This window comes from Chenopodium album, chromosome 19 (genome assembly GCF_948465745.1).
Source record: "Chenopodium album chromosome 19, dcCheAlbu1.1, whole genome shotgun sequence".
Classification (NCBI taxonomy): Eukaryota; Viridiplantae; Streptophyta; class Magnoliopsida; order Caryophyllales; family Amaranthaceae; genus Chenopodium; species Chenopodium album.
Window position 1 is genome coordinate 43,228,961 of NC_137852.1, and position 15,041 is coordinate 43,244,001.

General features: G+C 32.9%; 1 protein-coding gene across 1 annotated transcript; it reads right to left on the bottom strand.

The window, feature by feature from the left end:
- Positions 1-10,751: 10,751 nt before the first annotated feature.
- On the bottom strand, positions 10,752-14,088 carry LOC145593771 (protein TIC 55, chloroplastic-like). The gene is made up of 3 exons (XM_081650123.1): positions 13,532-14,088; positions 12,420-12,522; positions 10,752-12,312 (listed from the first exon to the last, which is right to left on the bottom strand). Exons 1-3 carry the CDS (start codon positions 13,948-13,950, stop codon positions 11,194-11,196), a joined length of 1,641 nt encoding a protein of 546 aa, XP_081506249.1. The 5' UTR covers positions 13,951-14,088; the 3' UTR covers positions 10,752-11,193.
- Between the last annotated feature and the right edge of the window lie 953 nt (positions 14,089-15,041).

A 15,041-nucleotide genomic window follows, 5' to 3' on the forward strand; every position in this document is an offset into this window, starting at 1 on the left:
TTTCTCCCCTCCCCCCTTTTCTGCATCATTGTTTACATTTATTAAGGCTGAACTATCTGCAGATTATCTTGTACATTGCAAATTATCTGCAAATACTGCTGTCTTGTACGTCGATTGCAGGGAAGGTTCATGGAAATCAGGACTCTTAGCAGATTCCTCCAATGTATTCAGAGCTCATCTTGCTAGGATATGTGCAGCTTACTATAATGGAGGAGTGCCCTGTTATTCATGCAAAATGTTCTACAAAATATTGTGGTTTGTAATTACTGTCACTGAAACATTATGCTATATCAGTGTTTGAACTCTTGAAGATTCTTCGTTTTTTTAATAGGTTAAAACTGTTATTTACTTCAGTTTAATATCTGTTTTTTTTTGTCAGTTCAATATCTGCTTTATAAGCACTGTTTCAATATACTTACTACCTCCGTTTTATATTATTTGCAATGATTAGACACGTTTCCTCTCTACTTTATGTCAAATTGTTGCAAATAATATGAAATGGAGGTTGTATTTGTTTAACTTACTACTCGTAGTTATTGACGTGTTGTCCCAGTTTGATTTTATGTTAGTCATTTTACTATAGGAATTGCTTTCTAGATTTTTTGGTTTCTATAAAACTAATTATTGCCCATAAAATGTAAATGGATTATAAATTTATAATAAAGTATAAGGAATAAAATGTAATTTCTTTTAAAGCCAGAATACTTAGCTTGTTTGTGCGGCTTAAAATAATCTATTGTCAAAAGTTCTACATTAGTATCTCATAAAGTTTATTCAAGTTGAAAATTAAATATCCTTCCCGTTTTAGGTTCCACATTTTTATTTAATGTTTAATAAAATTATATTATAAAAATACGAATCATACATTACACTAATTCAACAACAATATATTAGCACAAAGATGCAATCAAAGTTAGTCGATATAAATAGCGTATAAGCCAAGATGTTTCAATTAATCTGAAACGGAGATAAGGTAATATCACTTCATTTTGCGTCAAAAAAAAAAAAAAGTATCTTTATATTTCCTGAGATAAAGAGTTTAACATTAGGGACTTGTTCTCTTTAGCTTAAATTCATTTCAGTTTTCAATTTTCTTCTTTTATAAACTATTTAGTTCAGCTTAGTTCAGTTCAGTAAATCAGAACAGACCCTAAGTCTATATGTCTCGGTGTTTCTCATCTATTATAGCCACTAAGAGTGTATTTTATTTACCTGATTTTCACTTTGATGAACTAATTAAAACTTATTTTAATTGTAATTTATACTTTGATAATCATATCAAAATTTATTTTTCATAAATATAACTAAACTTAATTAACTTATTACACTTAAAATACGTTAAAAAAAAATAAAGTGAACAAAAAAATCCCTCCGATTACAAAGCTAAGACATAAGCACTCTAAAGTAAGTTTCAAAGAAACTACACAAACAAATATTTTTTTTATTTTTTTTTACTTTTAATTTTTTTTTTTTTTTGACAACAGCCAAATAGAAAATACAAACTTTTAAAAAAATCGGGTGTACAATAATTATTGTACATCCATTATAAAGATAGCCTAAAAGTTACCCTTGAAATGAATGAAAGTTACCCTAATATGCGTAAAGGTAACCCAATTTAAATAAAAATTATCTACGCTTTATTAGTAAAGAATCACATTTTAAATGACTAAAAATCAATTATTAGTGATTGCATGTAATTAAATTACCTTTATAAAACTTTTCTTGTTGTCTATTTATATATAAATTGTATTATGTTTAAAGTTACCCAAAAAAGGCAAAAAGTTACCCTAAAATTAGCTAAAAGTTACCCTTCTACTGCTTGATGTACACTAATATTAGTGTAAATCGGATGTATACAAAAGTTTTTGACTAAAAAATTTGATGGAAGTAGCCTAGCCTAGCCTAGCTGCATAAATAAGTATGCGTGATTGCGTGGAGTTATTGGGTCAAGAACTCAACATGATACCGACTAGTAAGAGTGTTCATTTATCCTTGGTCGCCTTATTTATTTATAAAAAAAACAAAACAAAACAGAACAAAATAAAATTGGACCTGAACCTCTTAATGTTGTGAGATGTGAGTTTGTGATCCTTTTTCTCTCTTTTTATCTTTTTCTAGCTCAATAAATTGACTTCATAAAAAAAAAAGTTAAATAAATTGAACAAAGTTTCTTATACTAGTTAATGCAGGTTGGTCCTCAAAAGTCAAAAGAGAGAAAGAGAAAATCTGAAAATGGTTGTGATATTATTATTGGCTTGTTCTCAAATAATATTATTGACTTGTCAAAGGAGAGAGAGAAAATGGTATGGAGTAGTATTAATGCATTACATGTCCATGACTCCATGGCAGCTTCAAAATTCCAAAATTTTTTGAGGGAAAAGATATGTGCCGCTATTAGGGTTGCATATAAAAAGCTAAAAATGAAAAAAAAAATAGTAATAAATTAACATTTATCGATTTACTCGTGAATTGTCAATATTCCCAATTTAATACTAAAAAATAAAGTATATTAAATGGTTTTATGCAGCCTTAGTCTTTAGGGTTGCATATAGCATTACCCTTTAATTTACTACGAGTACAATTTTTTTTCCTTTCCAAAATGAGCATATATTCAAGTAATAATGGTATTAATAAAAGAAAATTTGATTTACTTATTTTTCCAAATGAAGAAATTTGGTGGTTAAAAGCAGGCAGCTATTAGTATTTTTGAGATAATCTTTACATTGATATCAATGATATGTATGCTTCAATAAAGTACACCTACTACTAAAAGAAAAACGGAGAAAATATAATGTTTTGACATGTGATAATGACGTTTAATTCTAAGTTGTCCACTTCTACCAAAGAAAAAAAAAAAAAAAAAAAGGAAAAGGTCCAAGTCATAATTATCAGACATGCCTCAGCTCCCTACATATCAAGCTTTTATTTTATCCTGTACTATGTTATCTACATCATAATCAGTAAACAAATATATGGACCTTGGCTTATTATTATTATTATTTATTATTATTATTCAAAGGTCCAAATAAACTCTTTCATATGAACACGCTTAACAGTAAACACACATTGGCCTCACATTTGAATAGACAAAAAGTATATATAACATGGAGAATGCCAGTCTAAAAAACATATATAAAACCCTCTCTTAGGAGTTAGGACTCTTACATAGATACACTCTCATATTTCCTTGCTTTGTTCTTCCAACATCAAAATAAACTCTTCCCATCTTTTATCTTTCATATAGCAAAAATGGCAAAGTCGTTCGCTATACAAATAATAATCTCCTATCCATTAGTTTCTCTTCTTGCTACTCTACTGATCATCTCTCCCTCGGTTCTTGCTATTCGCAATGAAGCACCAAGTTATTCAGAAATCGCGAAGAATAATGATGGTACCTTAGTCGTTCTACAATGGAGTAATTTTGGCAAGATTGTGTGGCCGTCTTCGTTCATCATCCTGATTTTTGTGGCTTATAAGTTCTGGAAATGCTGCAACAATAATAATACTCAAGGTATATATAATATGCATGCTTGCACTTGCACTTAGCTTTATTTTAATTAGAACCTTAGGTCACTTTTTATATTAGTTGGGGGATGATTGATAATTTGATACACTAATAATAACTATACGTAATAATGTGTAATAATCCTGAATTTTGTTTAGAAATAATGATTCATTAGAGGATGATACTACTAACAATTAAATTCTCATATATACACGTAGTATCTAGTATATATCTTACTAGTAATATTGATCCATTTCTCTTGATCGAAGTTCTTAATGTACGGAATTTATAAAGAGATATGATAGAGTATAAAACATATTCCTAGCTTAAGTTTAAGCTGATGGTTGAATCTCAATAATATGTTTTATATTTTATCAAGATAGAAGTATATGAGCATATCTACTCAGCTCTTAATGTCTCTAAATATAATCAAATGTAGAAAATTAATTACTCCGTAAATTAGTAGTCACTACATATATAGTTGTCACTTATTTATTATAACATGTCAATAATATAACAGATAGCATCACGGAGACATGCGCAACTGGTAATTGTGGTCAAATTGAGATGGTTGGAGTGAAGATTACTTGCTGACTAGTCCTGCCTTGGTGTATGTTGTTCTTCAACTTTGTTGTGGGTGCACCGTGCACGAGCGAATTCGCGACGGTTCCGATTAGTTCATCATTAATTTCTATTATGTGCAATGGTTGTTCATTTCCATGATCCGTTGATTTTCTTGGTGGCCTGGTTTAAGCATGTTTATGAATTTGTGTACTAGTAAATTGTATTATTGTGGAAAGTTTATTGTAATTGTGTAATTGGAAAGTTTGTTGTAATTGTTGTGAGTTATATATATACTTGGTGTTGTAAAATTGATAGATATCCCTTTTTTTTTTTTTTTTTTTTTTTTAATTTGCATTTAAATTGTTAATTTGTTCCAAGGCTTCCACTTGAATATATAACAACTAGATCTTCTCTTCTGTATTATATGAGCTAAGCACGGGTGATGCTATGGTGTCCAGCTAATTAAAACACCTAAATATGCTTCTAATTTTTTACTTACTAAGCTCGTTTAATATGTATACATATGGTTGGTGTATATATTAATTAAGAAACATAATTCACTTATAATGTGCATATGAATCTAGTTTCAAAGGTAAGAAAATGTGAATTTCTTTTTGATCTTAAATATATAGGAAAGTGAATGCAATTTAGAGAGAAGGGAGTCCTACAAAGTGGGAAGGGATTGGAAGATATTTATCTTGATTTTTAAAATCTAAATATGTAATTTCTCGAAAAGTTCCTTTTTGTAATTTTTTGTAATTTTTAAAACCTCAAAATTCCTCAAAAAGCGTGGATAATATCCTTCAATTTTGTAATTTTTTGACCTTTTTTCGTCCGGATAAAAAAATTGTCGAGATGCTTACCATGGTCCCTAATATCCTCCGGGAGTCCAATTGGATCGGTGAAACCATCCAATGTGCCCCGTAAACATAACTGTCATTTTAACCGTTCACAACTTGAAGTGATTTCGTAAACTCAAGCCTACCACGAACGTTTATGATAACATGTAATGATCATATGTGGTTTCAAACGACATTTTATGACCCTGAGATATATCCCTTAGGTTTCCAAGGCTTTTCGCCACCGGGCCCCGAAACCTCAAAATTTCTTCAAAAAGCATGGATTATCATCTTCAATTTCGTAATTTTTTAACCTTTTTTCGTCCGGAAATAAAAATTGCCGAGATGTTTACCATGGTCCCTAATACCCTCCAGGAGTCCAATTTGGTCGGTGGAACTAACCAATATGCCCTTAAACGATCATTTTACCCGTTTGCAACTTGCACCGATTTTGTAAACTCAAGCCTACCACGGACGTTTAATACAACATATAATGATCGTATATTGTTTCAAACGACATTATGTGTGCCGAGATGTATCCCTTAGGATCTCAAGGTTTTTCGCCACATGCCTCCCCTAAACCTCAAAATTTCATAAAAACCGTGGATTATAGCCTTCAATTTTGTAATTTTTTAACCTTTTTTTGCCCGGAAATCAAAATTACCAAGATGTTTACCATTGTCTCTAATACCCTCGAGAGTCCAATTGGGTCGGTGGAACCATCCAATGTGCCCCTTAAACAGTCATTTTAACCGTTCACAACTTGAAGTGATTTTGTAAACTCAAGCCTACCATGGACGTTTATGACAACATATAATGATCATATGTGGTTTCAAACGGCATTTTATGAGCCTGAGATGTATCCCTTAGGTTTCCAAGGCTTTTCGCCATAGGTCCTGGAACCTCAAAATTTCTTCAAAAAACGTTGATTATAGCCTTCAATTTTAATTTGTAATTTTTTGACCTTTTTATGCCCAGAAATAAAAATTGCCGAGATGTTTACCATGGTCCCTAATACCCTCCAAGAGTCCAATTTGGTCGGTGGAACTAACCAATATGCCCTTAAACGATCATTTTACCCGTTCGCAGCTTGCACCGATTTTGTAAACTCAAGCCTACCACGGACGTTTAATACAACATATAATGATCGTATATGGTTTCAAACGACATTATGTGTTCCCGAGATGTATCCCTTAGGATCTCAAGGTTTTTCGCCACAGGTTGCCCCTAAACCTCAAAATTTCCTAAAAAAACGTGGATTATAGCCTTCAATTTTGTAACTTTTTGATCTTTTTTAGCCCGCAAATAAAAATTACCAAGATGTTTACCATTATTCTTAATACCACAAAAATAATATAAGGATTGAATTAAGAAAATATATTGTAAAAATCATATAGACAACTAGACTTTCACATTTGGAAATAATGTGATTAAGAAATAGGTAGACCCCATCAAAAGTCAAAAGATACTCGTACTCCTTTACATATTGCATGCATGTTTCTATATATTGTCATACTTGTTTTCGTTAATGAACCAGTGAAAGCGGTGAACCCCAATTTAAGGTCCAATTCTATTATTCTGAGATTATTTATCTTTAATTTGTAAATATGTAAATTTATTGGCCCACTCCAAAAAGTGCGAGAGAAGAGTTATACAATTAGAATTGTCAAATTTGTACTCTTTCCTTCTTTTCCTTAAGAGTCCAGAACTTTAGAGATTTGTACATTTGCTTGACAAATTAAAAGAATAATTTCAAGGTAAAATTGGTATAAACCACTTTTTTTGTTCAACTTTTTTGAAAAAACTACCTTTTTAAGTTTTTTTTTTTTAACTAAACCACCTTTAAGTACCTAAATTTTTTATTGCACCACCCCTATTTCAAATCTAACATATTGTATCTCAACCATCCACTTCCAAATCATCAACCATAGCAAATCTTTCCCTTCTATCTCAACCATCCACTTCAATTACTTCAATTTAGGTTTTGAGAATAAACAAATACTACAATTTAATTTTTGTAGCAAAATTAAGTTTGGTTTTTTAGAGATTTACTCAATTTAGTCATGCATATATATAAAGGGGAGGGTCAAATGTTTTTGAAGGTGAAAAAAATACATGATTTAGGAGCGAAAGTCACAAGTTATGGGCCCCTTTGACGTTTTAGTTAATTTTTTCGTCATAATTTGAAATAGGGGTGGTGCAATTAAAAATTTAGATACTTAAAAGGTGGTTTAATTAAAAAAAAAAAACATAAAAGGTGGTTTTTTCAAAAAAGTTGAACATAAAAGATGATTTTTACCAATTTTACCTAATTTCAATGTGGCCTTTGACACTTATGCTCGTGACATTACTTTGTTTAAGACATCTTTTGAGAACCTCTAAACAACTTGTAGTTATTTTATTAATCTCTAATGGAGGAATTTGGATGAGAAATTGTTGGACGTGATGAATAAGAAGTCAAAGATTTACATGCACCGCTACTTTTGTGGGTTAAACGCTTGTTTTCCTTATGTTTGTGAAAATCTAATCAAGCAAACATTACGGGCGTGTTCTGATTGACTGAACTGAACTGAATATTTCATGAGAGAAGGAAATTAAGAACTGAGCTAAATCGAACTTATTGAAACTGGACTGAAAAAAATCTGAAGAGAACATGTCCTACCTCTACAACTATCCGCTACTTTTTTTTTTGAATAGCAAAAATATTTCATTAATTAAAAGTCATACGACATGTACAATAGAGATTCGACGTTAACAAATACATAAGATATTGAATCAAATAGAATTTTCCTTCATAAAAACTACGATCGTCGAGTAGATCTTGCACTGCGGAGCATCTCCCGCTTATATCGCTGAAAATTACAGCCTTGTTGGAGAGACAATCTAACGATCCTTTGTAGCCGTGAGGATGTTTTCCTTCTGATTCATCTGTCCGTATTCGAAAACTTGATAACTTTTTCACCAATGAAATAATTTCACGACAATCCATTAGATCTGCTACCATGGATTCAAACCTAAGAAAATTCTCCCTCGAAAAGAGGAGATAAACCTTGTTTTTCGAAGGAGGTCGAAAAACCCTTGTCTTTCGAAGGAGGTCGAAAAACCCTTGTCTAACTATCCGCTACTTAGTCAAACCTTACTAATTATCTACTAGTGTTTTGACTTAGTCAAAACGCTACCCGTTACTCAAAACATTACCACCAAACGGACCCTAAAAACTGAAGTACTACATTTTCATGGTCAATTTTTTATTTTATTTTATTTTTTATTTTTTTTTTATCTTTCCCATCTCCGATAAGTTGTAAACTTAAAATTTGATAGTTTAAATGCAAAGCAAAGAGTTCTTATCACCCAGATGACTATCGAGGTGTCGTGAGGTCTATGGGAGCAACCCCAACATCTTTTTTTTTTATTTTTATTTTTTTTTATTTTTATTTTTTATTTTATAATGGATCCAAAATTTCAAAACTGTCCAAAATTGAAGGCATTCACAATATTGAACTAATTTTGGAAGTTTTTGAGACTTGGTGTTAACCAATCTCGGGATGTACAATCTTTAAAATTATATATGACCACTAGTCGATCATAATAACTTATTACGCGGTCTTAAGTTAGCACAATGGGTCTCGGAAAATGTTCAAGCTTCACTTCCTTGGGTCAGCCCTATTACACCTTACAAGTCCAAATCAGTCAAGAATAAAGGCCCAATTACAGCATATGCAAACACACTTTAACGATTATAGGAGGTTAGTTATGTAACCAACCAAAAAAGTGTAACAAACTCTTGCTGACTCACCACTATATTAACCGATTTCTTGATTACTTACATTTTATTGGGTTGATTATCTTCTTTACTCTGCTTATTCTTGTTAAACTCTCTCTATTTCCTCTGTTTTCGACTTACAATTATGGCAGAATCTTCAAAACAAAACCCAGAAAAACTCTTTAACTTCAAGATAACCCCATTAAAGAAGTTTAGACTAGCAATTGATGCACTTTGTGAACGTGATTTCAATCCTATTGGATTTGGAGTGATTCAAGTATCTGAAAATAAAGTTGAGTTTACGGCTCGAAACGTCGACACTAATGATGCTGGTTATCTCGTCCTCAATTCTGCTGCACTGCAAGACTTCAAGTATACCAGTGAATGTAAAGACAAATTAATGAGGTTTAATTTCAGAAAAATTTCCCAGATTATCACTGTTGCAGAAAGTTCTAATGCTGACTCGATTACCATTTTTCATATTGAGGGTTCTAATAAACTCACCTTCAGTTTTGGTAAAATCTTTATATTCAAGATTTCTTATTTTAGTTAATTTAGTACAACTTTTATGCATGAATTTACTATTTTCTTGTAGATTGTATAATACTTTCTTAAGGGAATTATCCAATTTTAGTGATCTTTTTCTCTGTTCAATCCTGTACTGATGTTAATTGCATTCTGTACTTGTATGTCTTTCTTGATGCAACCCTTTTTGATACGAATTTCGCTTAGTATATAGCTTAGTTTTCATGGATGTTATTGAATGCTATTTTAATAAATAAATAAAAATTTGTTGTGAGAATTATATGATGATGTTTAAGTTTGACATTGAGGTTCTTAATCTTGATATTCTAGTAAAAATGTATTTCAGGAAATGATCCGGTTAATGTGAGTACAGTGATGTTGTTGCCAATGGCTCCTGGATTTGAGAAATTTCCTGACATAATATTTTTCTGTGAGGCTATTATTCCATCTGAGCCGCTGAGGGCGATGATTAATCGACTCGAAAGGATAGGGAATCAAATAGGTTCTTGTTAATCTCATTCTTTTTTTTAAACATGTAGTGAAATCTAGTAGTCAAATTACATGTATCAACTTAATTGTAACTTGTTTTTCTTTTTTAATTTTCATGTTATCAGTTTCAGTCGACATAACAGAAAAAGTTGTGAAAGTCTCTATAGGAGAGAATCAGCAGCCTTGGAAATTCGAGTTTGATGATAAGGTAATACTTATATGTAAAACTCAGGATGAACTCGTATGATTACAGAGGTGGTATGATCTGAAATGAATTCGTGTTACGTGAGGGTTTTGCAGGTCAGTGGAACTAGGGGAATGGCACCAGGGCAGAATCACCGTGCTTGGTTCAAGTGGCCTCACTTGCAGATGCTGAAGATAGCATCACATGTAACAGCAGCTGCTCTGATATGTTTTCAAACTGAACCAAAGCATATGATCATGACACGATTCACCCTCAGAGAAGTTGGTGATTTGGTGTTCACCAACAAAGCTTTAATGATCGTCCCTGACTGTGATAGAAACCCACCTGATGGTGCTGATTCTAATCCACTACTGTATAAAAGTTAGTGTTCTGATGCAGCAGTTTGAAATTCAGCAGCATGGTTAAGTACTTCATGTTAAGTAGTACGTAGTAAGTACACTATGTAGTGTGTGATTTTTAGCGAGCTTCCTGATACTGTGGAAATTACATGTTAGCTCTATTGTTTACAAAACTACTTGTGTTCTGTAGAAACATTTCTTAAGCATCTAATATAGCAGTCTTTTCTGAAAACAAAGTTATCAGCTTTGACTCCACATGATACTTACAGCCTTGATTCAGTTATGTACTTATATGAGTGATGATTAGCATGCTGAGGTTCTAATAATATGCATGTTGCCATAAATAAATACTGTAACCAATAATACTCTGATGTACTGATCAGTGATCACATTGATCTTTCACCTTGCATGCACTGCTATTATAGATTTATTGCCATGCTGATTTATGTTATATATATATGGATCCTTGTGATTTATCAAATCTAGATAATCCTAGAAGCAAAAAAAGAAATAGGCAATTGAATTACAGAAAACGGTTCATCATATAGCTGACATAAGTTGCCAGGGATTATATTGATAACAAATGCAATCTCACTGTTTACATCAATCAAGACAGAAATTTTGAGGAAAAACTATGAATTCACCCAGCTATACACAATTACATAAACACACAAATTCCTATAGCAATACAATCTAGCTATTTCCATCACTCCATCCGTCCACACAGTAGGCATAAGTCATTCCACTTAAATCGGCCAAAAGATATGTTTCTCAGTTTGAAAATAAACAGAAAAATTGAATTCAGAGTATTTCACTACCTGTCATTTCTTTTCTATGTGCTTTCTGTACAGCATAGGGTTCTGAAATCTGTAGTAGCCCAGTCCTGAGACTTCAGACTCTTGTTGAAGTGAGCATCTCTAAATTTCCAATCCAGAATTTTTATCCTCAGAAAACACAGGAAAATTTTACAGCCTTCGATGAGTCCTTATAAAATTTGTTGTATTCAATGCTATTGCAGCAGAGCAAGCATATACTCCAGCCAAGCACAATGAAGTGGTAACTAACCAAAGAGCTTTCCACTGTCTTCCCGAAACAAGTATGGCAAATCCAGTTGACAAAACAGCGATGACAGACAGGGCTTTTTTCCATGCTTCAAATGCTTTTAAAACACCACTACACTCCTTGCAATGAATCACATGTCGGAAATACCTGTTAGCCCAATTCGGAGCATACATTGTCCCTAGCCCACCTTTAGCAGGAGATTGAGCTGAGAGCCCAGCAACTAGGCCTGCTGGGGCATGCTCAACAACTGCTGGAACTTCAGGGGGCGAAATAGTACTGTGCCCAAAATGGTAAGGCATACCATGCCCAACTTTATCCATCCACTTCCTGTATTCTGCAACCCAAGTGTCAGAAGACTTCAGATTCAAATAGAGTTTCTTTGTGGGGACTTTCTCTGTGATCAAAACCTCGTTTTGAGACGAAAGGAAGCCCATGTCTTGCTCAAATACCTTACTAGCGTTTTGGTGGAAATACCATGTGGGAAAAAATTTAGCAAGAGGTGATCTTCTAGTGGTTCCAAACCTCACAATGAGCATGGATTTACCCTGTCCTGATGGGCTGCAAAGGAAGAGCCCAGTGAAGTAGTGTTTCTCTCCCTTTTCATCAACTAACTCTCTGCTATTTGACAGTACACAAGGTGCCTCAAACCTCAGAAAATTAAGCATAGACTTCTCGCTTTCTTTTCCCCACCAGCCAGCAAATCCTCGTTCTGTTCTCTCAGTAACCTCAAAAAGCAAAGGTTGAGCATCTTCACGCTTCGCAGTCCAATCAGTCCGATCATGGGAGATCGGGATGTGGGCTGGGTCCATTAGGTTCTCGAGGAGAATAGAGTGGTCATATGGAAGCTCATGTGTTGTCGAGACATCTTGAAACCCTGGCCTAGCAAAGTTTTCAAACCAAGGGATTTTCTTGGCGTTTGGCGGGGTTCTTTGGGACATCCACACCCACACAACTCCTTGGCAATCTCTCACTTCATAAGTCCTTACACATGCCTGTTTAGGAATTTTGGCTTCTGCTGGAAGCTGCTAGAGCAGATTTGTGAAAGAAATTTATTAGAAACATGCATTTTCAGCAAGATTTGAAAGCTAAGATTGGAATCCTAAGTATGTAGGGTAAGCATTGACCTGACCTGAGGTATCTTCACACATTTGCCTTCGCCTTCAAATTGCCAACCATGGTATAAGCATTCCAACCTCCCATCAACTAATTGCCCTTCTGAAAGTTTGGCTAGCCTAAAGCAAACATCACATTATAAGTCAGCTGTCTGTCAAAATAATTGTTTTGGAATTTCTTTATCATTATTCGATTATCAAAATCTTTCCCACACAACATTTAAATAAACTTAATTCTTTGTATTAACAAAGTAGATTCAAGGAGTCGCATCTATGTTTGAACAATAATGTTTCAACTTCCAAGGCTTCATTTACAATATCATTAGACAAGATGCTAGTAACATAGCTGAAATTTGTAAGCTGGAAGCTAATTGAATGCAATGAAAGTACTCGATAAAACTAAATAAACAAGCTGGAGTTTAGTGAATGCCACAAATGGTGCAAATGGATATACTTGCATAACTAAAAGGCTAAATAATGCATAATGCTTTATACATGAAGGGGTGACCTATAATTAACATAATCTACTTTATATTTTTTAAAAAAACTTATTGAAATAGTTTTGTATTTTAGCTTGATTTAATTTTAACCCAAACATTTCCAAAGTATGCAAATTTCTCATTTCAAGTCTCAAGTCAACTTGGTTGAAATGCCTTGTTAAGCAATGTTTAAGTCTCTAACCATTAAACCACACCCCCAACATTCAAAGGTCATACAAGAATACAACAAATCAAAAATGCCAGATTTCCAAATATAATCAATCAATAATTATAATGTGCATCATTCACATAGAAAATGAAGGGATCCTAAAGATCAAATCTTTCAATTACAATTTAAAGTCCAACTTTCTATAACTACCTTTCAATTTTACAAAAGTAAAACCCAAATAATATACTATCAACTTACCCCATATGTTAAATAGCCTAGTTAATTAAAGTCGTGAACATACAAGTGGAAGTTGTGACACCCAACCCAACACCCGAGATCAAATCACGTCTAGTTTTAACTAACTTAGTTGATTAAAGTCTTGACATCCAACCCAACACCCGAGATTAAATCACGTCTACATCATTCGTACTTAATTAGTAATTAATAATTATCTAAAATTGGCAAGTGGATAGTTAATTACCTGTGGGGGCAACGATCTTCGTAGCACCTGAGTTCACCAGAAGCATCACGAAACAGAACAAGCTGTTTATGAAAAACAGTAAGACCCAAAGGAGCATCTTCTGGAATGTTCTTAGTCAAGTAGAGTGGGTACCATTCTTCTGTCCAATCATAATCTGCCACCTCTCTCTCTCCTCTGACCTCTGCTTGACTGCTGGGACCCACAAACACTTCATCATCTTCTTCTTCTGAAGCTGATGATCCAACTGCAACATCTGATGCAATTGCATGTAGTTTATTGAATGATAATTTGGGTTTTTGATTTGAATTCTTGATGAAATTGTGAAGTTTTAAGTGGGAATTTGATGGGGTTTGTGAGAAACAGAGTATTGGGGTTTTTGAGAGAGGAGTACATGGATGAATTGCTTGCAAAATTGCCATCTTTTTTTGGGAATTTTTAATTTAAGCTAAAAATGTCCCAAATTATTTGGGTATTTATTACATTGAGAGAAAGATAGAAAAAAATGGGAATTTTTGGTTGCTTGGTATGTTGGGGCATGGCTCCTGGCCACACATTGCTAATAAGTGAATGTGTTGTATTCATAGTTGATTGTTGACCATAAATTTTGCACTTAGAACAACTTAGAAGTTTAGGCTTTTTCTCTAGGAATTATGTAAAGTTCTTTCAAAAAAAAAAAAAAAAAAAAAATATTATGTACAAGTAACGGTTTCCCTATTTTTTTTTTTTTTTTTTAAATGGTAAGAAGAACGGGGCTCATTTAAGGGTGAGATAAGAAAAATTCGTCAAATGAGTCTCATAAGGTTTGATCCCTATACGGCTATACCTCAAAGATATGAGGTGGGAGCGATACCACTAGTCCATCACCTCTAGGGCTGTGCAAAACTACCTAAAAAACCGAACACCCGTTTGAAAAACTGAAAACCCGTTTGGTAAATCAAAAACCCTTTTTAAAAAACCGAAATCTAACCCGTAACCTCAACAGTAACAATTGTCTTATACGACGTAGTATGTGAGTGACTGAATAATACTTGTACATATAACATTTTTATTAATTCTAGGCAAAATAATACAAATACTAAATATAAAATTTGGGGAATAAAGGGAGATACTCCGTATTAGTTATTGGTGGATCGAGTCGTAGTTGCCCCGATCAGGCACCAGAACAAGTTGCTAAGAGCTAGTAGTTGGCTTGATCTAGTTTGCATCGAAATTCGTTTTCAAGTCAGTGAGTACAGAGTATTTAAGTTCATTATTTTTTGTATGTAGTATAAAAGGTATAGAAAATATAAAATATTGTTAACTAAAGAAATATGTTAAGTATAGGTTATAGAATAATTTCTAAAAAGATTTAATAAAAAATTAAAATAAAAAGAAAATTATTAAAGTGAGAAATTATTTAATCGAAAACTAATTTATAGTTATGGTTTTCCTAGAAATTATATCTTCATTGTTTCAAAAAAAAAAAAAAAAACCTTCATGAAAACTAATTTTCTATTGAAAACAATGAAAC